The 27,438-nt window shown below is 45.9% G+C and overlaps 2 protein-coding genes, 2 long non-coding RNA genes and 1 pseudogene across 7 annotated transcripts in view; 3 read left to right on the top strand and 2 right to left on the bottom strand.

The window, feature by feature from the left end:
• The window catches only part of LOC311579097, a 133,921-nt gene extending 120,072 nt beyond the window's left edge, over positions 1–13,849 (bottom strand). Inside the window, exon 1 of the long non-coding RNA XR_014773054.1 lies at positions 13,089–13,849. This is a non-coding gene — a long non-coding RNA (uncharacterized lncRNA). The remainder of the gene's footprint in view (positions 1–13,088) is intronic.
• On the top strand, positions 347–9,941 carry BORCS7 (BLOC-1 related complex subunit 7). 2 transcript variants are annotated; one of them, XM_084749280.1, is made up of 5 exons: positions 369–650; positions 7,331–7,393; positions 7,555–7,598; positions 8,713–8,733; positions 9,625–9,941. In XM_084749280.1, exons 1-5 carry the CDS (start codon positions 510–512, stop codon positions 9,674–9,676), a joined length of 321 nt encoding a protein of 106 aa, XP_084605406.1. In that variant the 5' UTR covers positions 369–509; the 3' UTR covers positions 9,677–9,941. The 2 variants fall into 2 exon arrangements, with proteins under 2 accessions (XP_084605407.1, XP_084605406.1); XM_084749281.1 differs by lacking the exon at positions 8,713–8,733 and having other exon boundaries at positions 347–650.
• LOC311579073 (large ribosomal subunit protein uL15-like) lies at positions 1,419–2,281 on the top strand (annotated as a pseudogene). The gene is made up of 2 exons: positions 1,419–1,610; positions 1,924–2,281. The product of its transcript is annotated as a large ribosomal subunit protein uL15-like (transcript).
• Positions 13,850–14,015: 166 nt separating the features above from the next.
• AS3MT (arsenite methyltransferase) overlaps positions 14,016–27,438 on the top strand; it is a 29,068-nt gene continuing 15,645 nt past the window's right edge. The window contains exons 1-8 of one of the 2 annotated variants that reach the window (XM_084749145.1): positions 14,016–14,257; positions 14,482–14,609; positions 15,175–15,325; positions 15,781–15,917; positions 18,368–18,437; positions 20,937–21,018; positions 25,447–25,578; positions 25,871–26,013. In XM_084749145.1, the coding sequence (XP_084605271.1) occupies positions 14,216–14,257; positions 14,482–14,609; positions 15,175–15,325; positions 15,781–15,917; positions 18,368–18,437; positions 20,937–21,018; positions 25,447–25,578; positions 25,871–26,013 (885 nt within the window). In that variant the 5' untranslated portion in view covers positions 14,016–14,215. The remainder of the gene's footprint in view (positions 14,258–14,481; positions 14,610–15,174; positions 15,326–15,780; positions 15,918–18,367; positions 18,438–20,936; positions 21,019–25,446; positions 25,579–25,870; positions 26,014–27,438) is intronic. The other variant, XM_084749144.1, reaches the window with a different exon arrangement.
• Positions 23,926–24,421, bottom strand: LOC311579095. Its single transcript, XR_014773053.1, has 2 exons — positions 24,344–24,421; positions 23,926–24,162 (listed from the first exon to the last, which is right to left on the bottom strand). It is a non-coding gene; the product is annotated as an uncharacterized lncRNA (long non-coding RNA).

Genomic DNA, 27,438 nt, shown 5'->3' with positions numbered 1-27,438 from the left:
TTCTTTGGATTGTCTGCGTCCTTTGCCAATTTTAGTAAAATATCTGTTAGAACCGAGCAGAATTTTTTACTTTATACATGTGGTCTCATGTATCCCAGGCTGCCCTCAACTTGCCATATAGCTAAGGACGACCTTGAACTTCTCAACCTCCTGTCGCCACCTCGAGAATGCTGGGATTACAGAGTTGTGCTACCAAGCCTAGTTAGTTTATGCGGTGCTGGCTGTAAAACAGATGAGGAACCTAAGACCCAGGGGTTGAATAATTTGTAGCCACGCCACTGCTCTTCTGACTCTAAACTATAAATTCACCTAATTATAGCTCTACGGTGGCTTGCCTAGACCTTGCCTTCCTTCCATGCTCATCAACCGAGCATTTAAAATTATTTCAGTAAGCAGTTTGACCTAAGCGCATGCGGCTCGGGCTCTTCCTCGTCGTACGATTGGACGCTTTGCGTCTCTTTTGACCCCAGGGACTCGCCGTCGTCCGGCTGAGGCGTCCGCTGGTTGAGATGATGGCGACTGGGACGCCGGATTCGCAAGCACGATTTGGTCAGTCGGTGAAGGGGCTTCTCACGGAGAAGGTGAACACCTGCGGGACCGACGTGATCGCGCTCACCAAGCAGGTGCTGAAGGGTTCCCGGAGCTCCGAGGTGAGCGGGGCGTGCACTCCCCGGGCCCAGTACTCCCTGTACTAGCTCTAGGAGAGGCGGCGCATTGCATCCTGGGGAGTGTAGGCAGTTGGCCTAGGCGCGCGTTGCATTCTGGGTGTGTTTCTTCAGTTTGGGTTGAAGGCAAGTAGTGGGAACAGGTGACGTGTGTTCTAGAAAGGGGAGAAGCACAGGTGGACAGATGAGCAGCCTCTGCGACACAGTGCCTCTTTGTACTCAGGGCAGTCAGTAGTGAACATCAATTCCCTTTTGAAAGGGCTTGGCGTTCCTCTGAACTTCCAAGATTCCTCTTACCCCTCTGTGGGTTTGTTTTTTATGTTTCTGGCCACGTTTTTCATTGTTTCTTAGAATAGCCTTTTCCTCTAACCGATTCTAACGCCCCCCTCCCCTTATCCATTCTCCATTCGATTCCATGAATGGAATGACACGTGCATGTTCATAACACTTTTCTTCATGAAACAACAACCCACGTACTCATGCACAGGTAAACGGACACAATGCAATGACCTCATCATTGGTTTGTATCTACTAAAGGGAAAGTAAAGGAATGATGGTGCTTGATGGGCAAACCTGTAATCTGAGCTCTCTGGAGGCCAAAGGTAGAGATGCCTGGAATACCCAGCACTCGGGAGGCAGAGGCAGGCGGATCGCTGTGAGTTCGAGGCCAGCCTGGTCTACAAAGTGAGTCCAGGACAGCCAAGGCTACATAGGGAAACCCTGTCTCGAAAAACCAAAAAGAAAAAAGAAAAAAAAGAAAAAAAAAAAAAGCTCTTTCCTTTCTGCCGCCGCCATGCCATCCAGACTGAGGAAGACCCGAAAACTCCGGGGCCACGTAAGCCACGGGCACGGCCGCATCGGTAAGCACCGCAAGCACCCTGGAGGCCGCAGGAATGCTGGAGGCGTGCACCACCACAGGATCAAGCCATGGTCACGGCCGCGTCAGTGAGCACCGCAAGCACCCTGGAGGCCGCGGGAATGCTGGAGGCGCGCACCACCACAGGATCAAGCCATGGTCACGGCCGCGTCAGTGAGCACCGCAAGCACGCTGGGGGCCGCGGGAATGCTGGAGGCGCGCACCACCACAGGATCAAGCCATGGTCACGGCCGCGTCAGTGAGCACCGCAAGCACGCTGGGGGCCGCGGGAATGCTGGAGGCGCGCACCACCACAGGATCAAGCCATGGTCACGGCCGCGTCAGTGAGCACCGCAAGCACCCCGGGGGCCGCTGGAATGCTGGAGGCGCGCACCACCACAGGATCAACTTCGACAAATACCACCCAGGTTACTTTGGGAAAGTATGTATGAGGCATAACCACTTAAAGAGGAACCAGAGCTTCTGCCCAGCTGTCAACCTGGATAAGCTGTGGATATTGGTCAGTGAGCAGACACGGTCAATGCTGCAAAAAACAAGACTGGAGTTGCTCCCATCATTGGTGTTGTGCGATCGGGATACTACAAAGTTCTGGGGAAGGGCAAGCTCCCTAAGCAGCCAGTCATTGTGAAGGCCAAATTTTTTAGCAGAAGAGCTGAAGAGAAGATTAAGGGTGTTGGAGGTGCCTGTGTCCTGGTGGCTTAAAGCTGCCTGAGGAGGTTAATTAAATGCTACCATTTTCCAGAAAAAAAAAAAAGAAAGAAAGAAAAAAAAAAAAACCCACCTTATTGTGTCGCTCCCACTAGTGTGCCATGGTACACACATTCCTCTCTTTCATAGAATAAATAAATGTAATTAAGCTTAAAAAAAAAAAAGCTAAGTATAGTAGCACATGCCGTTAGCCACAGCATTTGAGAGGCAGAAGCAGACAAATCTCTATGGGCTTGAGGTCTACAGAGTGAGTTCCAGCGTATCCAGGGTCACATAGTAAGACCCTGTATCCTCCACATTTTCTGAGAGATGATTTTATATTTTGCTGTAGTATATATTGAGCATCATAATGAATGAATTTATCTTTACATGGTGCTAGTTTGATAAGCTACCCAGAAGTCACTGCCACCACTGGTTGCCTCTAGAGTACCCCGTTCCTCCCACTGCTCATCCTTGTGTGCACCTCTCACATGAGCATCTCCTCCTGGAGGGGAGTTTGAGTGTGATCCCATTGAACTAAAATCTATAGTGTGGACTCAATCAAGCCGAAGTCAACCTGATTTCTGGGACAGGGTTGACATGTAGCCTCACTGTCCTCCAGACTTTGTCTTCACTGGGTTTCTCCCATAGCTCGTATAGCGTGTCACCTCTGCCATTTCCTTTACTAGTTTGTGAGGTGGTTGGGATGTCATAGTGACTCTCTAGTTCACCGCTTTCATTTAACAAATAATTTCAAATGTCTGTAGATCCGGGTACTCAGGAAGTGGTAGTGGTGTTGGTCTTGATAGAACGGGGAGTGTAATTAACAGGAGGCTAGTGCTCTATCACTGAACTATGTAGCCCAGTCCTGAAGCTTACATTGAAAATGCAGTGGTTGGCTGGTGTAGACTTTGAACTTTTACAAACCTTCTTTATTTGGGGTTCTTCAATGCTTACACCTCCCTTCCAACCCACCTACCCTAGACAGGAGAGGAAAGCGGTTAATGGGGACAGGAGAAGTAGACGTTCTTAGACTCAGTTCCTGGGAGCGAGTCCACTCCTTGTTGTCAGGATTCCAGAAGGCCTGCTGAACAGTAAAGCAGTAGTTCAGCAAAAGTGACTGCAACCGCAGCGGCTGGAACCCGGAGCAGCAGCTGGAACCTGGAGCAGCAGCTGGACCCAGAATTTCTAAGCGTTCTCTGGAGCGTTTCTCTCCAGGAGCCTCTTGGAGCAGAGCAATGAACAGCCAAATGATAGAAAGTGATGCCAAAACCAAAAAGTCATGCCTCTGGTTTGGGGCATATATGCCCCCGCCTGCGGGGGTTCGACTAAAACTCGGGATGGAGGTCATCTGTTGAAAATGTAAGACACAAAGAAGGAGAGCAAGTCTGATTGATCAAACTCTCAAACTTTATTAGTCAGGCAGCAGCTTTTATAAGTCAGAAGGCAGGGAAGCATATTGCTATAGCAACCGAACTTACAGGCCTTTCTCAAAACACAGGGAATTCCAGGCAGGGTCATATGTCCTGTCACACAGGGCATCTTATTCTGTCTTCATCTGCTTTAGTCTAACTGCTGACTCCCAACAGGGTTGGTCCATCCCTATCTGTCTTTAGTCTAACTGCTGACTCACAACAGGGTCAGCTAGTTTCTGGTGAAAGGTAAGCTTTGGGAAAGACAGAGACTTAAAGGTGCAGACTTGGACAAGATGGCTGAACATTGGCCATATGGCCTGTTGTCCCCAATATATATAGGCATTGTTTGCCTGCATGCCTATAACCCTAGCTTTGGAGCTGAGGAGGGAACAGAGACGGGTGAATTCTTGAAGCTCCCTGGCAACCAGCCTGACTGACTGGTGAGCTCAGGTTTAGCAAGAGACCCTGTCTTACAAAAAACAAACAACAACATCAACAACAAACAAACAAACAGAGTGAGTAAAGGTAACCTGATGTCAACCCTCCCTACATACACACGTACATACATACATACTCACACAGCTCACACAAACACATGCACATGCACACACACCACTCAACACACACACACACACACACATACACACACACCACTCAACACACACACACACATACACACACACAACTGGCTACAGGAACTGGGGTGTAGCGCTGTGGTAGAGTGCTATAGAAGGCCTGAGTTGGGTCCCTGGCACCACAGGAGAGGAAGCTACACTTTCCTCAGCTGTTGGTGGGACTGCAGAAGGAAGCAGCTGTGATGCAGGAGAATGTGGCAACACGTAACTTGTACACAGAATCAGGATCCTTCCTTTCTTTCTTTCTTTCTTTCTTTCTTTCTTTCTTTCTTTTTCTGAGACAGGTTTCTCAGTGTATCCTTGGCTGTCCTAGAGTCGCTTTGTAGACCAGGCTGGCCTCGAACTCACAGCAATCCACCTGCCTCTGCTTACCGAGTGCTGGGATTAGAGGTGTGCGCCACCACGCCTGGCAACACTGTACCATCTTAAATAGTGGACTTGAGCACCTCTAGGTACCAAGACTGGAAAGAACACAAACTAAGAAAACTGTTCCACATGGGGAGAAAACGGGACAGGAGGGAACAGAGGTGGGTGGCTTGTTCACTGTTGGAACTTAGGAAGAACATGAACTTTACCAATCTTAAATAGTAAAAAGAAATATGAACTGCAGCGACGCTGCTCTTCCGGCTGATTTGGAGTCAAGGTGAACGGGGAGAGTCGGATGTGTTGGTAGGTTGCACGTAACTGCCTCGGCACGGTTCCAGCTAGACACCGGGGCCAGAAAGCTGCAAGAGGCCTGCGTCTCCGTGGGCCTTTGCTCAGCTGTCACAGTGCTTTAGCTCTGCCTGGAGGTCAGGTCACCATGTTGAATCTGAAATCACCATTTCTCTTTTGGTCTCAGAGCCCAGCTGTCACCAAACTTTAACTCTGGCCTCTGCTTTTCCTCTTCTTTTTCTCTTAGCTCTATCTGTCTTTCGTGACATGGTTTCTTACTCTAAGCCTTGAATAGTGATGACAGTGGTGGCTGCTGATGCTGCCTCCTCCTCTTCTTCCTCCTTTTCTTCTTCTTCCTCCTCCTTCCCCCTTTCTCCTCTTTTTTTTTTTTTCTTCTTTTGTGTTGGGGATCAAACTCAGGACCTTGTCACACCAGGCAGTCACTCAGCACTCCAGGACACCCGCAGTCCTTGAGCATCTTCCCATGCCTTTTTCCCTTCTTCTTTTCTCTCAGTTCCACCCCCACACTGTTTCTTAATTATTATTTTTGTTTTGAGACAGTGGTTCTCTGTGTAGCCCTGACTGTCCTGGACTTGCTTTGTAGACCAGGCTGGCCTCAAACTCAGAGATCTGCCCGCCTCTGCCTCCTGGGTACTGGAATTAAAGGCATGTGCCACCACTGCCTGACTCATCCCCAGAACCTTAAGTCTGTCCCTTTTTTTTTTCTTTCTCTTGGGAACAGGGTCTCCTGGAGCCCAGGCTAGCCCAGAGCTCACTGTATAGCTAGAGAACCCCTGCTTCTCTTCCAGAATGTTGGGATTATAGGTGTGTGGCACCATGCTTGATTTATGCAGAGTTGGAGATTAAACCCAGGCTCTCTTGTACCTGAGGCAAACAGTTTACCAACTAAACTACCTCAGCTGAAGTTTATGTTTGTTTTTAGATTTATATAATTTTATGTGTGTGAGTGTTTTGTGTGTGTGTGTGTGTGTGCCTGGTGCCTGCAGAGGTCAGACGAGGGCATCAGATGCCTTGCAGATAGAGTTATGGATGGTCTTGAAATACCATGTGGGTGCTGGGAACTGAACCTGTGTCTTCTGTAAGAGCAGCGAGTGTTCTTAGCAACTGAATCATTCACTGCTCCAGCTTCCCAAGTTTTTTTTCTTCAAAAGATTTTATTTTAATTATTTTGGCATATACATTTATATTATTACACATAAATAAAAAATTACATACAACAAGAAGAACCATGAAACAACCAGGGATTCTATGAACGTTACATCCATGGTGTTTGGCTATTTGTATTTGGCAACCTTGTAGGAAACATCTTGCCTATCTTGGTGATTGTAAAATTCTGAATGAGAATCATATCTATCATATCAACTTGAAACATCTATCTAGACCTAAAAACATCTTAACCCCTAAATAGCTAAGGTTAATTCTAAGACTAAACTATCTGATCTTCAACCCCATCAAAGATTTGAGAAGGAATGAAATTAATTACTTGAGTGAACTGGAAGTGCAGGTTAGCAGCTTCCAAAATGAGAAGAGGAGGAGGAGGAGGAGGAGGAGGAGGAGGAGGAGGAGGAGGAGGAGGAGGAGGAGGAGAAGAAGAAGAAGAAGAAGAAGAAGAAGAAGAAGAAGAAGATGATGATGATTAACAGGGGCAATTTGCTGCCTGAACAGCCACCCAAAACTCTATAACATTGGAGCATCATCTCAGCCTTCTGGCCCAATATATCTGACAGACATATTTGTGAGGCAGGAACTATTGAGGACTTGCTTACCCTGTCTTGGCAGAGTTTGGCTGTCGACTCTGCCTGTTTTTAAAGAATCCAGCCAAAGCAGTTTTGCAGGCTTCTCCCAGTACCTGATGAACAGGCTGTATTCATCAGCGCTGTATTCCACAGAGCTCAGTAGCTCTGGAGGCCTGCTTGTTCAGGAGAGTGTAGGAGTGGAACACAGCTGTGTGGATTGTGTGGGACTGCCGCTGTTCCAGAGACCTGGGTTTTTCTTTCTCGGAGCTGGGACCTGCCAGGCTAAATTGCCATCCCTTTTCATATTTCCTTATCTTGAGACAAGGTCTCACTAAATTAGCCATCCTTACTCGTGGTCCAGGCAAGCCTTGAACTTGTGTTCCTCTTGCCTTAGCCTCCCTAGCAGCTGGGGTTACAGGCCTTTACTACCAGGCCAGTCTCAGAGGTGGGAATTTTTTTTTTCGAGACAGGGTCTCTCTGTGTAGCCTTGGCTGTCTTGGACTCATTTTGTAGACCAGGCTAGCTCACAGTGATCCACCTGCCTCTGCCTCCCAAAGTGCTGGGATTAAAGGTGTGAGCCACCACACCCGGCTTCAAAGGTGGGAATTTTGATCATTACTGTTTTACTTTTGTTTTCTAGCTGCTGGGTCAGGCAGCTCGAAACATGGTACTGCAGGAAGATGCCATCTTGCACTCAGAAGATGTAAGAAACCATTTCTTTCATGATTGTGTGTGTTGTATATGCTTATGTTTATGTATGTGTATGTGTGTGTGTATATATGTTTTGTGTGTCTGTGTGCTTGTCTGTGTGTGTTGTATCACCACAGGGAAGTGGATCATTCTGTTTCTTTCTTCATTGTGCAGAGCTTAAGGAAAATGGCGATAATAACAACGCATCTTCAGTACCAGTGAGTATGCCCTGACAGCAGTCACCCGCTGCAGCGTCCTTACCCTTAGCCCTGACTGCAGTCACCCTCTGCAGCATCCTTACCCTTAGCCCTGACAGCAGTCGCCAGCCGCAGCGTCCTTACCCTTAGCCCTGACAGCAGTCGCCAGCCGCAGCGTCCTTACCCTTAGCCCTGACAGCAGTCGCCAGCCGCAGCGTCCTTACCCTTAGCCCTGACAGCAGTCGCCAGCCGCAGCGTCCTTACCCTTAGCCCTGACTGCAGTCACTGGCTGCAGCGGCCGCAGCATCCTTACCCTTAGCCCTGACAGCAGTCACTGGCTGCAGCGGCCGCAGCATCCTTACCCTTACTTAGCCCTGACAGCAGTCACTGGCTGCAGCATCCTTACCCTTAGCCCTGACTGCAGTCACCCGCTGCAGCGGCCGCAGCATCCTTACCTTAGCTTGGCCATTTCTTTTGTGCTTCAGCACATCTTCGCATGGAGTTGGGAGTGGGATGGGGGTGGGTAGCAGCCATCAAGGATGCAGTCCTTGGGGAAGGCCACCTGAGACTTCAGGGGAAGCTGAGATGTGGGAGAGTAGGAGCTGGAGCCCCTGTTTTTGAAGCTCCCTGTGTTAAATGGGACCTCTCTCTATAAGGGAAGAACTGTGCCCACACTGTGTGGCACTGGGAGACGCTTGATGGGTATCCGTCCATGCTGTGCCCCGTGTGGTTCCTCCCTGGAGAACGGAGTGGGATGGTGACTGGCATCAGGCCTCACAGCACCAGCAGCATGGGCATCATTCGGATCTTGAAGCCTTCATTGTCATTGCGAAGAAAAGCATAATTGAATTTGCCTTTTGTTGTATTTTTTCCTGTCTTGTAGTTTATGCAGTTGATAAGATGCTTGCGTCCCTATTTGGGATTGTGTGGCTGAGAATTCAAGTCACGAAAAGCTAATGTTGAGACTGAGTTTTAGCTGTGTATATATTAGGTATGTGGTTATCTGGCTCCTCTTAGTTACACCAAGCTTAAGCTGAGTGTGTATGTTGGTTCTGCCTGTGTGATCTGTTGATGCTAACTTCTCTGGGGTCCCCAGGTCACCCTGTTTCTTTCCTTCTTTCCCTTCCTGACTTAGGCAAGAAGCTATTCAGAAGAAGTAAGTAACCTGCACCTCAGAGATGGTGGGTGGGGAAGACTGAAGCATGCTGGGAATGACACTGCTGTGGCCAGGATCAGTGGATAAGTGGTTGACATGTCTTTCAATGGCCATGCTTGGCATGGCCTGTTTAGAAGAACACGGCGTATTTCAGGGGTATACAGGAACTGGATTCGCTGTCTTTATGTTCTAGAAGTTACAGGGTACAGGGGCCACCCTGAGGAGTAGACATCATTTGTATTCGTAATATTCATAAACAGAGCAGACGTAGAAAAGCCACTAAACAGTATTATCTGACTTAACTGTGGTAAATGTTTGTAAGCCTTTTCCTTATTAACAGAAGGCCTCACAATATTGCCCAGACTAATCTGAAACTCATAACCCTGTCCCCACTTCCTGTGTGGTGGGATTACAGGTGTATGCCTCCGTGGCCATCTCCAGAAAGGCTTCTTCATGCTTTACTTTCTCCCCAACCTTGAGATTAGATCTTACTGAGTTACCATGGTGGCCTCAAACTCTTGGGTTTCAAGTGACCCTCCTCTGCCATGGCCTCCTGAGTAACTGACTGACAGTCGTGCCACAGGGGTCCAGGTAAATTTGATTTAGGTGTAACAAGATTGATGTATTAAAAGATAGACCATACACTGGGGTGTGGTGGCGCACGCCTTTAATCCCAGCACTTGGGAGGCAGAGGCAGGCAGATCGCTGTGAGTTCAAGGCCAGCCTGGTCCACAAAGCTAGTCCAGGACAGCCAAGGCTACACAGACACTCTGTCTCAAAACAAAACAAAAACAAAAACAAACAAACGAACAAAAAACAAAAGATAGACCGTCCAAAGAAATGTCTTTGCTGCCCATTTCAGACAGTCCTTTTCTTTGTTCTTATTTCTAGTGTTGAACAGTCACCTGACCTGCAGGACCAGTTGAGTCATTTACTGAAGTAGCGTGTCCTAGCAGTAACTGACTTCTTTGCCTGATGCTGAAGAGGATGTGTCTCACATAGCCACCAGGCTTGGTTTCCATTTTCATCTCCAAAAATTCATCTAGAAAAGACTTGTAAAAAGTAGCCAAGTGACTGAACTTGGACTCACTACTTAGATTGGATTAACCCATACTTTTATCAGATATTTAAGTTGTATCATATTCAAATAAAATTTATAGGTTCTATTGTTAGCACTGAAAAAAAATTTAAAAACTTGTTAAAAAGCTGCATCGTCTCACATGATCCTTAAGCACATTGCTGTGTCTTCTTCTTCTTCTTCTTCTTCTTCTTCTTCTTCTTCTTCTTCTTCTTCTTCTTCTTCTTCTTCTTCTTCTTCTTCTTCTTCTTTTTTTTTTTGAGATAGTTTGTCCCTGGGTAGCCTGCTGGCTTTGAACTCACAACCCTCCTGCTGTAGCCTGTCAAATGCTAGGATTACAAATCACCACAGCTGGCCACTGAATAACATATAGTCTCAGATTCTTGGGGGATTGAGCAGGAGGATCACTTGAGCCCAGAAAGTTGCAACCATCCAGGGCAACACTGAAAAGCCTGTCTCAAAGAAGAAGAAGAAGAAGAAGGAGGAGGAGGAGGGGGAGGGGGAGGAAGAGGAGGACGACGATGATGACAACGACATGGGGGGAGGGACTTCTATTGTGGACACGTGAGAATGCTTCATATTTTAAAGGATGTTTAATCGTTCATTCAAGAATCTTCATGTAAGCTAGGCATGGTGGCACATGCCTTTATTTATTTATTTTTGTTTTGTTTTGTTTTGTTTTTCTCGATATAGGGTTTCTCTGTGTAGCTCTGGCTGTCCTGGACTTACTTCTTAGACCAGGCTGGCCTTGAACTCACAGCAATCTACCTGCCTCTGGCCCATGCCTTTAATCCCAGCACTTAGGATGCAGAGGCAGGTGGATCTCTGTAAGTTCCAGGCCAGCCTGGTTTACAAAGCAAGGCCAAAAGAGCCAGGACTAAAGAGAAACCCTCTCTCACCGGGTGTGGTGGTGCACACCTTTAATCCCAGCACTCAAGAGGCAGAGGCAGGTGGATTGATGTGAGTTCAAGGCCAGCCTGGTCTACAAAGGGAGTCCAGGACAGCCAGGGCTATCACACAGCGAAACTCTGTCTTGAAAAACCTTGAGAGAGGGTGGGGTGGGGGTGGGGGGGGAAAACCCTGTCTTGAAAAACCAAAAAAAAAAAAGAATTTTCATTTAATGGATACTGAACATGGATACTGGCTGTTGCTCCCTTTCTGACAACAAGTTCCTTTGTTTGCTTGTTTCTTTCTTTTTCAAGACATGGTTTCTTTGTGTAGCCCTGGCTGTCCTGGACTAGCCCTGTAGACCACAAGCTCTATGAAAAGCAGGTCAGCAGTGCCTCTGGCCAGCTGCAGCTCCTTCCCTTGACCTTTCTTCCTGGCTCCTTTCTCTCTGTGACTCTTGATTAAGTGACCTTGGTTCATTTTGTAATCACTTGTAGCCATTCCGTTCCCCTCACATTTGGCAGTAAAGCCATGCAAGTTTATCTGCTGATAATTAAACTTACAAAATGAACCACATAGAGAGACCCAGCCTTGAACAAAGCAAAAAGGGCTAAAAATATATATATATAAAACCAGTAAGTCATTGTTACATATTAGTTCCTTAAAGTGTCACCTCAACCATTAAAGTATACATTAATAAATTTATCACTGACTATGACGTGCATAAAATGAACTATATTTGAAAAGATTTCTCTCAGCTTGATGCTAAAAATCTGATCAATGTAAAAATGTCTGCTCCTTATAAAGATATGACATTGCAAAACTAGTGTTTGAAAGAATGTATCCGGATCAGTTATGAGAAAAACAAAACAAACAAACAAAGGCTTGTGCTACCAGTTCTATGACTTCTACAAACTGTCAGAGAATAGACCCTTTCCATATACGTCCAACATATAAAACATGACCACTAAAAGCTAGTGAGGTGGCTCAGCAGTTAACAACACTTGCTGCTTTTGGAGAGGACCCAGGTTCAGTTTCTGGCACCCACTTTAGACAGCTCATAGCTATCTCTCACTACAGTGCCAAGGGATCTGATGGCCTTTTCCGGACGCCTCAGACACATGCCTGAACAACAAACGCATGCCAGTATATATAATTAAAGATATTTTTAAATTATTAAAACAATTCATTTGCTAAAGAAAATATAATTTTCATCTAAAATTATAAAGCAAGATAAAACAAAATTTAGACCAATCATTTATAGATATTGGTGTTTACACTCATTGTTATGTGTGTGGATGTCTTGTCTGAGTGTGTATCCTTGTACCAATGTGTGAAGTGCCTGAGGAGACCTGTGTTAGATCCCCTGTAGCTGGAGTTAGAGGCCACTGTGAGCCATGAGGTGGGTTCTGGGAGTTGAACTCAGGTCCTCTAGAAGATCAGCAAGTGCCCTTAACTGCTGAGCCAGCTCTTCAGCTCAGAAGACTCTTAGGGATGCAGGCTCTACTTTTGGAAGCTCTACTTTTTTGCTTTTTAATTTTAATAATAATAATAATAATAATGAAAAATCTAGGGTGGCCAGGGCTACGGTAGTCAAACATAATCTCCAATTTCCCCTTGTATTTCTTTGTTTTGTATGTGGTGTGTGTGTGTGTGGGGGGAGGAGGAATAACATAGAAACTCTCTCTCCATCATGTACACCTGGTGGTCAAACTCTGCTCATCAGCCTTGGTTGCGGGCCCTTAACCTGCTGAACCAGCTTGCCAGACAAAAGCTCTGTCTCTTGAAACATGGGTCTGCCTTCCTGGTTTGCCTTAGCGCTTACGAGCCCAGTAGTTTCCCAGGTGACTGTGCGGCAGTCTTCTCAAAACTGTCCATGGAAATAAGGGAAGAAAACAGGAAGCTTTCTATATATGATCTTTTCTTTTTTAATATGCAAGATGGGAGCCGGGCATGGTAGCACACGCCTTTAATCCAGCGCTTGGGAGGCAGAGGCAGGCAGATCGCTGTGAGTTTGAGGCCAGCCTGATCTACAAAGCAAGGCTACACAGAGAAACTCTGTCTCAGAAAACAAAACAAAACAAAACAAAACGACAACAACAACAACAACAAAAAATCCATATGGAAGTGGCAATGCACACCTGTAATTATAGCACCTGGGAGGTGGAAGCAGGAGGCTCTGTATAGTTAAAGGCCAGCCTTGGCTACATAGTGAGTTTGAGGCTAGCTTAAAGATCCTTTCTCAATTTCCCCACCTTCTTAAAAATTTTATTTTTGTGCTGGGCAGTGGTGGTGTATGACGGATGCGGAGGCAGGCAGATCTCTATGAGTTCTAGGCCAGCCTCGTCTACAGAGTGGGTTTCAGGACAGAAACCCTGTCTTAAACAACAAACAATTATTATTGTTGTTTTCTTGCTAATGTTTAGGACGCAGTTGGATAGAAGAACTCAGATAGACAGCCTCCCTTCAACAGAGCTGAGACACAGACCACTGAGGCTAGGTGTGTGGCTCCGCTGGTACACACGAAACCCGAGGATCTATATCCACAAAGCCAAAGACAACAAACCCTGGTAGCTGAGGCGCAGACTAATCAAAATGATTGCTGGTCACTCTCCAAAATCAGGCCAGTGCAGCAGATGCCATGAGGGGAGAGTGGAGGCCACAAAAGCGGACAGCGGTTTGCTTCTTGCGGTTTGTGTGGCTGTGATTATCAGGTGATTCCTGTGAACAAACCACAGACAGAAGATACCAGCCCAAGCAAACACAAGTGCATCCTCTCCCTGCCCTCTGGCTGAGACAAAACTTTTATCTTTGTTTGTTGTTTTTGTTTTCTGAGACAGGGTTTCTCTGTGTAGCCTTGGCTGTGCTGGACTCGCTTTGTAGACCAGGCTGGCCTCGAACTCACAGCCTGCCTCTGCCTCCCAAGCGCTGGGATTAAAGGCGTGCGCCACCACGCCTGGCTCACCGGCTACTTTTTAAAAATGCATCCTGGCAGTCGGCTTTGTGACACGATTTCATTCCACAAGGAGACAAATAGATATGGGTGTTCATTGAAGGCATACACAGAATTTACAAATGAAACTCTGGATCAGTAAAGGAAGATGTTAACAAATAAAACCATTCTCCAGGATGCAAGGACTCAGGCCACCAAGCGACCCAGATGGTCAGATGGCTTTGGGGGGGAGGGGAGGTTGTCTTTCAGGGCTATGGGGTAGTCCGTGGCCAGGGGGCGGGGCTTTGGCGAGCTCTGGGAAGACTGGCAGGAAATCCCGAGTCAGTGAGTGCCTGCCCCTCCTGCCCTCTGGTCAGTTCCCCCCACCCCCCACCCTCCACCCCCCACCCCCGACCTCTGCCTTCGCACAGATCCACAGCGTCTCTGGGCAGACTGCCGGTGCCTCGGTGGAGGCCTCGGTTCCCTTCCACTCCACCCTGTGCGCCGCTATCCCTCCGTGTTGGCCGCAGCCCGGTCCCTCTCAGTGCGGGCGTCCCGTTTAGACCGCGGTCTCCTTTTTGTCAATGGCCACTCCTCGAGACGCTGAGATCCACAGGGAGGTTCAGGTGAGGGTCCTAGGGAATGGCTGCGTGAGATCGCTGGGTCTGTAAAAGCGTTGCCAGAGAGCAACTTGAGCACCGTGGCGGGAAGACCAGGCCGGGCAGGCCAGAAAATGAGGGTAGCGAGCAAAGGCCAGTGGGCTGTAATTAAGCTGTAATTAGGAACATAGTGGAGGCCTCTCAGCAGGCACCAACTCCAGTCCGTTTCTCTTCTGTGTCTGCTGAGTCAGAACTACTACGGAAATGTACTGAAGACATCTGCAGACCTCCAGACTAATGCCTGTGTTGCCCCAGCCAAGCTGGTCCCCAAGTACATCCGGGAAATTCTGAAGAATGTCCACGAAGATGTTACTTCAAGGTAGAATGTGTGTGCTGTCCCCGTGAAGGCCCAGACTACAGTTTTCACATACTGGTCACTAGGGAGTTTAGCCGTCACTGTTGACTATCCTGCTTGCAGTATCTATGTGACACCCTCAAAGTTCAGCACTGAGCTGCTCACTCCACTGAAGACCCCTCATCTGTATCTCCTCCTCCTCCTCCTCTTCTTTTTCTTCTACTGGCTTTTTGAGACACGGTTTCTCCATGTAACAGCTGTGGCTGTCCTAGAACTCGATCTGTAATCCAGGCTGGCCTCGAACTAATGGAGATCCACCTGCCTCTGCCTCCCAAGTGCTGGGATTAAAGATGTGCACAACTTTTTTTTCTTTTTCTTTTTCTTTCTTTCTTTCTTTCTCTTTTTTTCCCCCTTGAGACAAGGTCTCCTTGTGTAGCCTTGGCTATCCTAGACTCACTTTGTAGACCAGGCTGTCCTCAAACTCACAGAGATCCTCCTGCCTCTGCCTCCCAAGTGCTGGGATTAAAGGTGTGAGCCACCATGCCCAGCCTAACCTCTGCTTTTAAATCATGTCTTTTCCATGCCTCAGGTATTATGGCTGTGGTCTGGTCGTGCCTGAGCGGCTGGAAAACTGCCGGGTTTTGGATCTCGGTAGTGGAAGCGGCAGAGACTGCTATGTGCTCAGCCACCTGGTTGGTGAGAAAGGACATGTCACTGGAGTAGATATGACTAAGGTCCAGGTAAGGCAATGATTTGGAGGAGAAGGAGAGGTTTCTCCAGGCTACTCTTTGAGGTCTGAAACCACTTCCCGCTTCTCTTCACGGTAACTTAAGAAGACTGGGTTTTTTGTAGCTTTCATTTCTGACTCCAGTGACCCACAAGTTGAATGCGTTTTCAATCAGCGACTGTCCCAGAGAACTCAGTCAGAGCTTTAGCTTGACAGAGGAGCTTGTGATGACCGTGTGGTATTTTCTCTTCTCCTTCCTTCATTCTTCTGTCCAGAAAGACTTGTCTTGGATGAGATCTGTCCCAGGCTGCTGCGTATCGTATAAGTCTCAGGAATCTTGCATGTCTGTCCAAAATAATGCAAGATGGGGAGTGCCTATGGCTTTAGCTATAGGAAAGTTTTCAGGAAAAAAAAAAGATTTTTGAAAAATGTTAATTACCTAATCTGTATTTTTTTTTCTTTCTCTAGGTAGATGTGGCTAAAAATTATCTTGAGTACCACATGGAAAAATTCGGTTTCCAGGAACCCAATGTGACTTTTCTTCACGGCTGCATCGAGAAGTTGGCAGAGGCTGGGATCCAGAAGGAGAGCCATGATATTGTCATGTAGGCCTGCTGCCTTTCCATTCTGAGGAAAGCCTGTTTGATGTTGAACACCCAAATGCTATCACTTTTTGATGAGTTGACTTTCATGTAGGGAATTAAGCTAAGCAAGGTCTTCTTAAAGGAAGGGAACACTAATGAGCTCTCTGAGGCCCATTAACAGCATCACCAGGCGTGTCTAGTCTCTCAACACAAAAGCATAAATTTAAAATAGTATGAGGTTTGTTTTTTTTTTTTTAATGTCACTCAATTGCTCATTTCTTGGTGTGAGTTCAGTAGAAGGCAATGTCATGTTGCAGTGTGAACACATATGCCCACAAATATGCCAGCATGTTCCCCAAACCAGCCAGCGCAGCCTGTACTCCTCTTATCTGTAATTGCGGGTCTTGAAACTACAGGGACCAGCCAGGCATGCCTTTAATCCTAGCACTCGGGAGCAGAGGCAGGCAGATCTCTGTGAGTTCAAGTCCAGCCTGGTCTACAGAGTGAGTTCAGGACAGCCAGGACTACACAGAGAAACCCTGACTTGAAAAATAAACAAACAAACAAACAAACAAACAAACAAATAAAATAAAAGAAAGAAAGAAAGATACTACAGGGACCTGTTTTAAGAAATTTGTATTGGAGGATTTCCTACTTGGGTACTTACCCAGACTTTGATGCTAGAGCCCACTGCACACTGAGGCTCTGTGATGTACACCCGATAGCTAGCCAATTGCTACTAGGGCCTGATAAACAGAACATCAGATAATTCAGACACAAGAGGTGAGGATAGCCAGAGTTGCGGTAGCCATTCAAGATGTGTGAGGCTGCTGTTGAAAGAACCCAGCAGACTGCTTACTCTTGTTGTTGTTATTATTATTAGTTTTGTTTTGTTTTGTTTTTCGAGACAGAGTTTCTTTGTGCAGCCCTGGGCTGTCCTGGAACTCAGGATGTAGATCAGGCTGGACTTGAACTCACAGAGGTTTGCTTGCCTCTCTGCCTCTCAAGTACTGGATTTAAAGGCGTGCGCCACCACTGCCTTCTTTAGCAGACTGTTTTACAGTGCTTTTTCTTGTAAGCAGGAGTTCACCATAAAACAATGATGAAAGCTTAGGCCAATCATGGTGGCGCACACCTTTAATCCCAGCACTCAGGAGGCAGAGACAGGCAGATCGCTGTGAGTTCAAGACCAGCCTGGTCTACAAAGTGTGTCCAGGACAGCCAGGGTGACACAGAGAAACCCTGTCTCAAGAAGAAAGAAAGAAAGAAAGAAAGAAAGAAAGAAAGAAAGAAAGAAAGAAAGAAAGAAAGAAAGGAAGGAAGAAAGAAAGAGAGAAAAGGAAAGAAAGAAAGAAAGCGTAGTAAACAAAGGCCAGTAACACCACTGTTCGTACATGCTGCACTTTTCTATGACTGGCAGCCAGTGTGGTGTTGACTCCAGTTTTATTATAAACACTTGTTTACCGAGTTGCTTTGGCTATAGTGCTACTAGGCAGTAATAGGCTTTATTGTAATCTTATGAGACTACCACCATATATGTGGTATTCTTTTCCATTCATTTTGTTTGTTTGTTTTGAGACAGGGTCTCACTATGTAGTTGTGGTTGGCCTGGAACTTGCCATGTAGGCTGACCTTGAATGCACAGAGCTCTGCTTACCTTTGCTTCCTTATTAAAGGCATGCACCACCACATTTAGCAATGCCTGCGTTTTTCTTTTTTCTTTCTTTTTTTTCTTTTTTGGTTTTTCAAGGCAGGGTTTCTCTGTGGAGCCTTGGCTGTCCTAGACTCGCTTTGTAGACCAGGCTGCCTCTAACTCACAGGGATCCGTTTGCCTCTGCCTCCCGAGTGCAAATGATGGTATTCTGTGTTTCTGGTTTTTCCTGAGTCATTGTTAAATCATGCCCAAGTGACAGGCTTAGGATGTGCTTTTTTTCTTTTGATGGTGAACATTGAGCCCTAGAGAAGCATTTTACCACTGAGCCAACCACACACGGAGGAGCCCCAAATGAAAGTCCTGGGGAAGCTCCTTTGAGGAGCTTTGTCTGTGCACGTTTGCCTTGAGCGCTGGTGCGATAGGCATCTGAGTCCAGGCTTTGTTTTGTTGCCCGGTGAATATCAGGACAAAAATAAGACTCATGCTTCATAGTCGTTCTCACACATCTGCACTCACTGGCTGCTTACTTAAACAATTTGCCTGTCTCCCCTACCTGGGAGAAGAGATGAGGATGAGGAAGAGAGGGTCGCCAGGAGGAATCAGGTAGCCTCGATGGCCAACTGTAGGCACTTTTTGGACTTAGAGGATTTGAATCCTTCAACATCTGCTTTATTATTATTATTATTATTATTATTATTATTATTATTATTATTATTATTATTATTAGGACTTAGAGGATTTGAATCCTTCAACATCTGCTTTATTATTATTATTATTATTATTATTATTATTATTAATTATTATTATTATTATTTAGATCCAACTGTGTTATCAACCTTGTTCCTGATAAACAGAAAGTGCTTCGGGAGGTGTATCAAGTGCTAAAGGTAAGGGGAGGAGGGAGGTGGATGAGTGAATGACCTGTAAACACCAGGCACAGCTAATGGGGTCATGTTCTCTTTTGGAACTCAGAATTCAAATTCCTGATTTAGTCACCAAAAAAAAAAAAAAAAAAAAGAGGAAGCCACGTTGGTCTTGGTGGAGGATCAGGAGTTCAAAGCCTTTGTCCTCAACCGAATGAGATGCTATTTCAAAAAAACACAACAAAGTGCTCAAAAGGCGGCGTGGGGTGGGGTGAGATTATTCTCCTCTCAGCATGCAGACTGTCCACTGTTAAAATATTGTCCTTCTTTGCTGTCACCCCTGGTTGACTATGACTCTCAGATGACACAAAGTTGACGACCCACTCTGATAGGGTTCTATGAATTTCCGTCTTCTAGAACAGACCCTGTTTCTCATCGATTTCATTTCTGATGCCGATCTTATCTTGGGGAAATCTAAGATGGAATTTTTATATGAATGCCTCTTTAAAGGGGAAACTTCCAGGATCTTCATAGCCTTCCTGTGGGTGAAGGGATTTGTCTCTGTGTGCTAGAAAGCAAAGCATTCTGGGATTTGTAGGGCTGAAGGTGTAGTTCATGTGGTAGACATGTGACTATCACATATAAGGCTCTATCCCTAGCACTGTAAATGGAAAAATCCTGGGATTTTGCGCCTATGGGGCTATTATATAGCTCACATAGACATATCTATAAGGAGCTGAAGAAAGGACTCGGCAGTTAAAAATACTGGCTGCTCTCCCAGAGGACCCAGGTTCAATTCTCAGCGCCCTCATGGTGGCTTACAACCATATGTAATTCCAGTTCTTGGGGTTCTGATGGCACCTGGCACAGACAGACACTCAGGCAGACACCTGGGCATGTAACATATTAAAATCAAGATTAAAAGTGTCTGTGTAGGAATGATCTCACGTCATTGCTAGCTCATGACCTTTACTGAGATCAACTAATAGAAGTTAACATTATTTAGGATATAGATTTCCAAGCTTTTGAAATTAGCTAAATAACATCTTAAATTCCTGATGATTTCTTTGATTAGATGTTAAGGTATAGAAAATTTTCAATGTGTAATAATATCAGTATACCTCACAGTAGCTTGCTTTCCTTTCCTTCTTTCTTTCTTTCTTTCTTTTTCTTTTTTCCTTGAGACAGGGTTTTGCTGCGTAGCCCTGGCTGTCCTGGAACTTACTTTGTAGATCAGGCTAGCTTCGAAATCCACCTGCCTCTGCTTCCTGAGTGTAGAAATTAAAAATATGTGCTACCACTGCCTAGCGTTATTACTATAAATTTTCAAGGGACAAGACTATTAATTCTATGAAAGTCTTCTGTTAGTTGTCTAGATGCCTAGATCTATATTCTGTTTGGACTCACTAAAAATGTACTCAATCTGCGTGTGTTATCAGAGACACTCACTTTTCCCCTCCTGCGTTCTTGATGATTTAAGAACTTAAAAAAAAGATTTATTTATTTTATTTTATATGGATGTTTTGTATGCATATTTTGCCTATGCACATACATGTGCACCACATGTGTGTCTGGTACCCGAAGAGATCAGAACTGAACTTACAGATGGCTGTGAGCCTTGGTGTGCGTGCTGGAGACTGAGCTTGGGTCCTCTACGTCAGCAGTTCTCCATGACCCCTTCATGGCCACATATCCTGCATATCAGATATTGATATTATGATCCATAACAGTAGCAAAATTATTGTTATGAAGTAACAACAAAATGCTCTTCTGGTTGGGGGTCACCTCAACATGAGGAATTGTATTAAAGAGGAAGGTTGAGAACCGCTTTTCTACATCAGTGTTGAGTCTACAAGAAGAGCAAGTGCTCTTAATCTCTGAGCTGTCTTTCTGGTCTAGTTCCTGCTTATGGGTTTCATCGTGGTGTGTGTGTGTGTGTGTGTGTGTACATGGAGACAGGAAGGTGAGATCAGGTGTCAGGTGTCACCCTTCAGTAGCTCTCAACTTTATTTTTTGAGACGTGGTCTCTCACTGAACCTAGCACTCACTAACTGGGTAGGATTGTGGCTGATGAGCTCCCGGGACTTACCTATCTGCCCCATCAGAGCTGGGGTTGCCTGCCTTTTGTGGCTGCTGGAGACTGGAGCTCAGTGGGTACTCACACCGCAAGCACACAGCAGTCGGTCGCTGCAGCCCTCACTTCCACGTTTCCATGGGCGCAAACAGCGTTCTCAGTTGACAGCTCCCCCATCTCCGTGTCCTGTCCTGCTTCCCCTCTTTCTGTTGACGCCCTTCTTACTGAATCTTAGAAAAGAGTTTTATGTTAGACAGGACCCTGGAGCCTAAAGTACCCGGGGTTGATTTTAACAAGGGAGGCAGCTGCTATTTGTCCGAAGGTCAGCTTGGTCAGTGTGAGCTCAAACACTGGCATTTTGAAACTGATCTGCACTCATCAATTTATTGTTGTTATCTGGGACCAATGTAATCTTTAACCTTGCTCAGACATGCACTGTTCTCTTTCAGCATGGTGGGGAGCTCTATTTCAGTGACGTCTATGCTAGCCTTGAAGTGACAGAAGACATCAAGTCACACAAAATTTTATGGGGTATGTGTACTTGTTTTCTGCACATCAATGATTATTGACTAGTGTAGAGCTCCATCGAGTCAGGATGAGACCACTGGATGGGAGAGTGAACGGTGTAAGGCCAGGAGGGCCCAGTCCTTTTCTGACACTCAAAAGCAATATGAGGGCGGATGAGGTGGCTCAGTGGGGAAAGGCTCTCGTGGTTCCAGGCTGGCAACCCAAGCTTGATTCCTGGAACTCAAGTAAAAGTGGAAGAGCAGATTCCGAAGAACCAGTCTCTAGCGCACATGCGCACTGTGGTACATGCCCCTTCCCCTCACTGCACATGCGCACTGTAGTACATGCCCCTTCCCTTCATTGCACATGCGCACTGTGGTACATGCCCCTTCCCCTCACTGCACATGCACACTGTGGTACATGCCCCTTCCCCTCACTGCACATGCACACTGTGGTACATGCCCCTTCCCCTCACTGCACATGCGCACTGTGGTACATGCCCCTTCCCTTCACTGCACATGCCCACTGTGGTACATGCCCCTTCCCCTCACTGCACATGTGCACTGTGGTACATGCCCCTTCCCTTCACTGCACATGCGCACTGTGGTACATGCCCCTTCCCCTCACTGCACATGTGCACTGTGGTACATGCCCCTTCCCTTCACTGCACATGCGCACTGTGGTACATGCCCCTTCCCCTCACTGCACATGCGCACTGTGGTACATGCCCCTTCCCGTCACTGCACATGCGCACTGTAGTACATGCCCCTTCCCTTCATTGCACATGCGCACTGTGCTACATGCCCCCCATCTATAAATAAATTTCTAAAACAGTGATATGGTCTTAGGCAATTAATCTGTTATTGTTTTTTAAACTGTAAAATGAAAATAATAAAACACACTAAAAACTATTTTGAAGAATAAATGAGATAGAGTTTTATTCCTTTATTCTTATTTAAGGGTCTCTAGAAGTTGAGGAAATAAGCGCATGTTCATGACCAGTCTGACTGTAACCTAAAACTTTTTTTAATAAGCTGGGAGTGGCGGCACATGCCGGTTACCTCCGCTCTTTGGAGATGGAAGCAGGAGGATGAATGCTCATTCAAGGCCGGCGTGGGCCACACAATGAGACAGTCTCAAAAAACCCAGATCTTATTTTTAAATAAATTGTGTTAAGTTTTTCTTATTATATAATAATATAAATGGGTGTGTTAAAGGCAAGAAAATACACTGGGTGCAGTGGCGTATGCCTTTGATCCCAGCACTGGGGAGACAGAGGCAGGTGGGCTTTTTGTTTGTTTTGGTTTTTTGAAACAGGGTTTTTCTGGGTAGCCTTGGCTGTCCTGGACTCACTCTGTACACCAGGCTGGCCTCGAACTCACAGAGATCCACCTGCCTCTGCCTCCTGAGTGCTGAATTAAAGGCATGTGCCACCATGCTCAGTGACAGAAGCAGATGGATCTCTGTGAGTTCGAGGCCAGCCTGGTCTATAAAGCAAGTCCAGAACAGCCAGGGCTTCACAGAAAAACCCTTTCTCAAAAAACCAAAACCAAAACCAAAGACAAGGAAACAAAACAAAACAAAACAAAAAACCAAAACAAAACAGGGCTGGAGACAACAGTTAAGAGAGCTGGCTGCAAGCCAGGTGTGGTGGTGCATCCTTTAATCCCAGCACTTGGGAGGCAGAGTCAGGTGGATCCCTGTGAGTTTGAGGCCAGCCTGGTCTGCAAAACGAGTCCAGGACAGTCAAGGCTACACAGAGAAACCTTGTCTCGAAAGGTAAGCGGAGAGAACAGTCTTCATAAAGTTGACCTGTGATCTCCACTAGTGCGCTATGATATGTGTGCCTCAGCCAAGAGTATGTGTGTGTGTGTGTATGTATGTATGTATGTGCATATATAAAACTATTATATATATTATATATATGCATGCACACACACACACATATATATACATATATATATATATATATTTTTTTTTTAATAGGAAAGATCAGATGGCTGAGTGGATAAAGGTGCTTGCTGCCAAGTCTGACAACCTGAGTTTGATCCTCAGAATTCCCATGGTAGAATGAGAAAAGCAACACCTGAAAGTTGTCACCTAGCCTCCACATGTGCACTGGGGCCTGTGCTGTCTCATACACACTGAAAATGAACAAACCTATAAAAACATAATAAATAAGTCAGGAACTGTGGCACACACCTTTAATTTTAGCACTTGAGAGGCAGAGGCTGGCTGATCTCCCTGAGTTCAAGGCTTGGTCTACATGGAACAGTGGTTTCAAACCCTTTGGAAGTTGAATGATTCTTTCACAGGAGTTCCCTAAGACCATCAGAAAACACTACATTACAGTTCATAACAGTAGCAAATTTACAGTTATGAAATAGCAACAAAAATTATTTATTGTTGGGGGGGGGGGCTCACCACAACATGAGGAGCTATATTAAAAGGTCACAGCATTAGGAAGGTTGAGAGCCACTGACATAGAAAGTTCCAGGCTAGCCAGGGTTTCGTAGTGAGAGCCTGTCTCCAGAAAGCAAGGTAATAAATAAATAAAATAATTAAAACAAAACAAATTTTTAAAAATGTATTTCCTAAGTCCAAACATTTTTTTTTTAATTTTATTTTGTGTATATGGGTATTTGGCTTGCATGTAGCGCTGTGTACCCTGTGCGTGTGTGCCTGGTGCCTGTGAAGGCCATATATGAAGGTGTCCAGTCCCCTAGAACCACAGTTATAGACAACTGTGAGTTACTGTGTGGTTTGTCTCCAACTTACCCACCTAACAACCTGATCCAGCCAGCCAGGGCTACACGGAGAAATCCTTTCTCAAAAACAAAACATTTTTTGGGGGGGAGTAGGGGGTGGACTTTGAGACAGGGTTTCTCTGTGTAACAGACATGGCTGTCCTGGACTCACTTTTTTTGTTTGTTTGGTTTTTGGTTTTTGGGTTTTTTTTTTTTGAGAGAGGGTTTCTCTGTGTAGCCTTAGCTGTCCTGGACTAATGTTGTAGACCAGGCTGGGCTTGAACTCCCAGAGATCCTCCTGCCTCTGCCTCTGCCTCCTGAGTACTGAGATTAAAGGCGTGCGCCATCACCGCCCGGCTTGTCCTGGACTCACTTTGAACATAAAACTTGCATGCACATGTTTGCACTTGAAAAAAAAAACCTGGGGCTGGAGAGATGGCTAAGAGGTTAAGAGCACTGACTGCTCTTCCAAAGGTCATGAGTTCAATTCTCAGCAACCACATGGTGGCTCACAACCATCTATAATGAAATCTGGTGCTATCTTCTGGCCTGCAGGCAGAATGCTGTATATATAATAAATAAATAAATCTTCTTTAAAAAACCTGTAAAAATGCCTTGTGAACATCAGTAGTATTGTTCTAGTAATAATCATTAGGGAGCTAAGAGGCAATTTTAATGCCATTTTATTCTCAGTTGCAGCACCTTTCAGAATATGACCTAACTCACACAAGTATTGTGAATGCCTGGGAAGGGTTCTAGAGAATGCTAGCTAACAAATTCTGCTGAGTTCTTCTGGGGCGGGGCAGGAGGGGGAGTTTTTTTTTTTTTCAAGGCAGGGTTTCTCTGTGTAGCCTTGGCTATCTTGAAACTGCCACTATAGACCAGGCTGGCCTCAAACTCAGAGATCCTCCTGCCTCTGCCTCCCAGTGCTGGGATTAACGGTGACTGCCACCACCTGATTTACAAATCCTGGGCTTAGCCGTTACTCTCTAGGCCTTGTGTATACTTGCAGGTAAACTTACCATTTCTAGGCCCCGTGTTTCTGTTTTAAATCCATTATCATCACTATTACTATTACTTGTTTGAGACAAGGTATCATGTACCCCAGGCTGCCCCTGAACTCCTCACTGTATCTCCCAAGTGCTGAGGTTGTGGGTATATACCACCCCACTTAGTTTGATGTGGTCCTGGGGATCAAATCTAGGATTTTGAGCATGCTCAGTAAGCACTCCATCTGCTAAGCTACACCCCCGGCTCTTGTGGGTTTTTTTTTTATTGAGGAAGGATCTCATACTCACCCAGGATGACCTTGAACTCCTCATCCTCTTGCCTTTATCCTCCACATGCTGAGATTATAGGTGTGCACCACCATGGCTAGTTAGACCCTACATCTTTATAGTATGTCCTGGTTAATTGTACAGGCTAAGCGGGGCAGTGGTGGTGGCGCACGCCTTTAATCCCAGCACTTGGGAGGCAGAGGTAGGTGGATCTCTTGAGTTTGAAGCCAGCCTGGTCCTCAGAGTGAGTTCCAGGACAGCCAGGGCTACTCAGAGAAACCCTGTCTCAAAAAAAACAACCAAACCAAACCAAACCAAACCAAAAAGCCCAAAGCTGTACAGGCCGTATATTTCCTCAGTTGATTTATGAAGGACACTGATACATCGATTGCTTCGTGCATTGACTGCTCTGTGATTCTTCTCCTAAGGTGAATGCTTGGGTGGTGCTTTGTACTGGAAGGATCTTGCCCTCATTGCCCAAAAACTTGGCTTCTGCTCTCCACGTTTGGTCGCTGCCAATATCATTACGGTTCAGAACAAGGAACTAGAATACGTCATTGGTAAGAAAGAACCATCTGTGACGGCAATAGGGGTGGTTTCAGGTTAGTGATTCCCTCGGGGGAGACAGCATCATCTGCAAGCATCCAGGTGTCCCCTGAACAATTTCCGCCCCTCCCCCCCAGACTGAGGTTTAGTAAAGTAATTTGAAACCAGTCAGTAAATAGATGGAAGTGCCCCAGAAAGAAACTTGGTGGTATACAGTGAAGAAAGTCATCTCTACAGTACGCTCGCTCCATCCTTGACCTGGATGCTGCTGGGTGCGGGAAGTGAGCCACGTGTGTCTGCTTTCAGGTGACTGTCGCTTTGTGTCTGCCACATTTCGCCTCTTCAAACTCCTTAAGACAGAACCAGCTCAAAGGTGCAGAGTTGTTTACAATGGAGGGATCACAGGGCATGAAAAAGAACTAATCTTCGATGCAAATTTTACATTCAAGGTAAACAAAACAAAACAAAACAATACCCTGCCCACTGTGATGGCAGTATGGCTCAATGGTAGAACCCTTGCTAGCGTGTACACGTGTGTTTACATATATACATATACGGTCATGTGACATAACATCTCAGTCAGCGAGACTATTATACAATGACAGTGCTGGGATTAGAGGCATGCACCACCGCCACCCGGCTCAGCTTCTTTTATATTATTACTTGCATATGTTTATGTGCATGTGTTACATGTGTGCACATGTGTACATGTGTGCACATATGTGTGGAGGCCAGAGGTTGATACTGAGTGTCTTCACGGATCATTCTCCATTCTCTATGTTGAGGTCCTTAATCCTCACACTCTCTGATTTAGAGATTTCCTTTGTTGTGTGTGTGAGACAGGTTTCTCTAGGTAGCCCTGGTTGTCCCAGAACTTGCTCTGTAGACCCGGGTGGCCTTGAACTCTGAGAGTCTCCTGCCTCTGCCTCCTGAGTGAGGCCTGGCTGCCTCAGAGATTTATTGTATCCAAATTCTAGCCTTAGGCTGAGAGGCAGGCTGCCATGGGCACCTGACCTTTTTGTGGGTGCTGAGCATTCAAATTATAATCCTTATGCCCACAGCTGGCACTTTCCCTGCTGAGCCAGCTCCACAGCCCCAAATATACTTTACATTTACTTATACATTATGAAAAAATTGATTATTTTAAAAAATGTTGGGGGGCTGGAGAGATGTCTCAGCAGTTAAGAACACTGACTGCTCTTCCAAAGGACCATGGTTCAATTCCCAGCACCCACATGGCAGCTCACAACTGTCTGTAATTCCAAGATTTGACACCCTCACACTGACATACACTCAGGCAAAACATCAATGGACATAAAATAAAAAATAAATTAATTAAAAAAAATTTTTTTTGGAGCCAGCCAGTGATGGTACACACCTTTAATTTCAGCACTTGGGAGGCAGAGGCAGGTTGATTACTGTGAATTCAAGACCTCATCTACAAAGTGAGTCTAGGACAGCCAAGGCTAACACGGAGAAACCCTGTTGGGGTGAGCGGGAGGCTGGGAAAGAGTGAGAGTAAAGGTTCAAAGCTGAAGCTGGTTATAAAAAAATTTGGTTATCATCACTCCTTGCTTAAGAGTCATCTGAGTCTCCTTTACAAATGGGAGTTTTTGTTTTTTTTACAGTTGGGAGTTTTATTTTATTTATTTACTCATTTATTTATTTATTTGGTTTTTCGAGACAAGGTTTTTCTGTGTAGCCTTGGCTGTCTAGACTTGCTTTGTAGACCAGGCTGGCCTCGAACTCATAGCGATCCGCCAGCCTTTGCCTCCTGAGTGCTGGGATTAAAGGCACGTGCTACCACACCTGGCCCCCCATCTTTAGTTTTAATATAAATAACCCCTAAAGAATTTTAAATCACTTTCCCATTT

The sequence above is a fragment of the Acomys minous genome (genome assembly GCF_964271855.1).
Source record: "Acomys minous genome assembly, chromosome: 2".
NCBI classification, from domain to species: domain Eukaryota; kingdom Metazoa; phylum Chordata; class Mammalia; order Rodentia; family Muridae; genus Acomys; species Acomys minous.
Note: the sequence above shows the minus strand (reverse complement) of the source record. Positions and strands in the feature narration are given on the sequence as shown.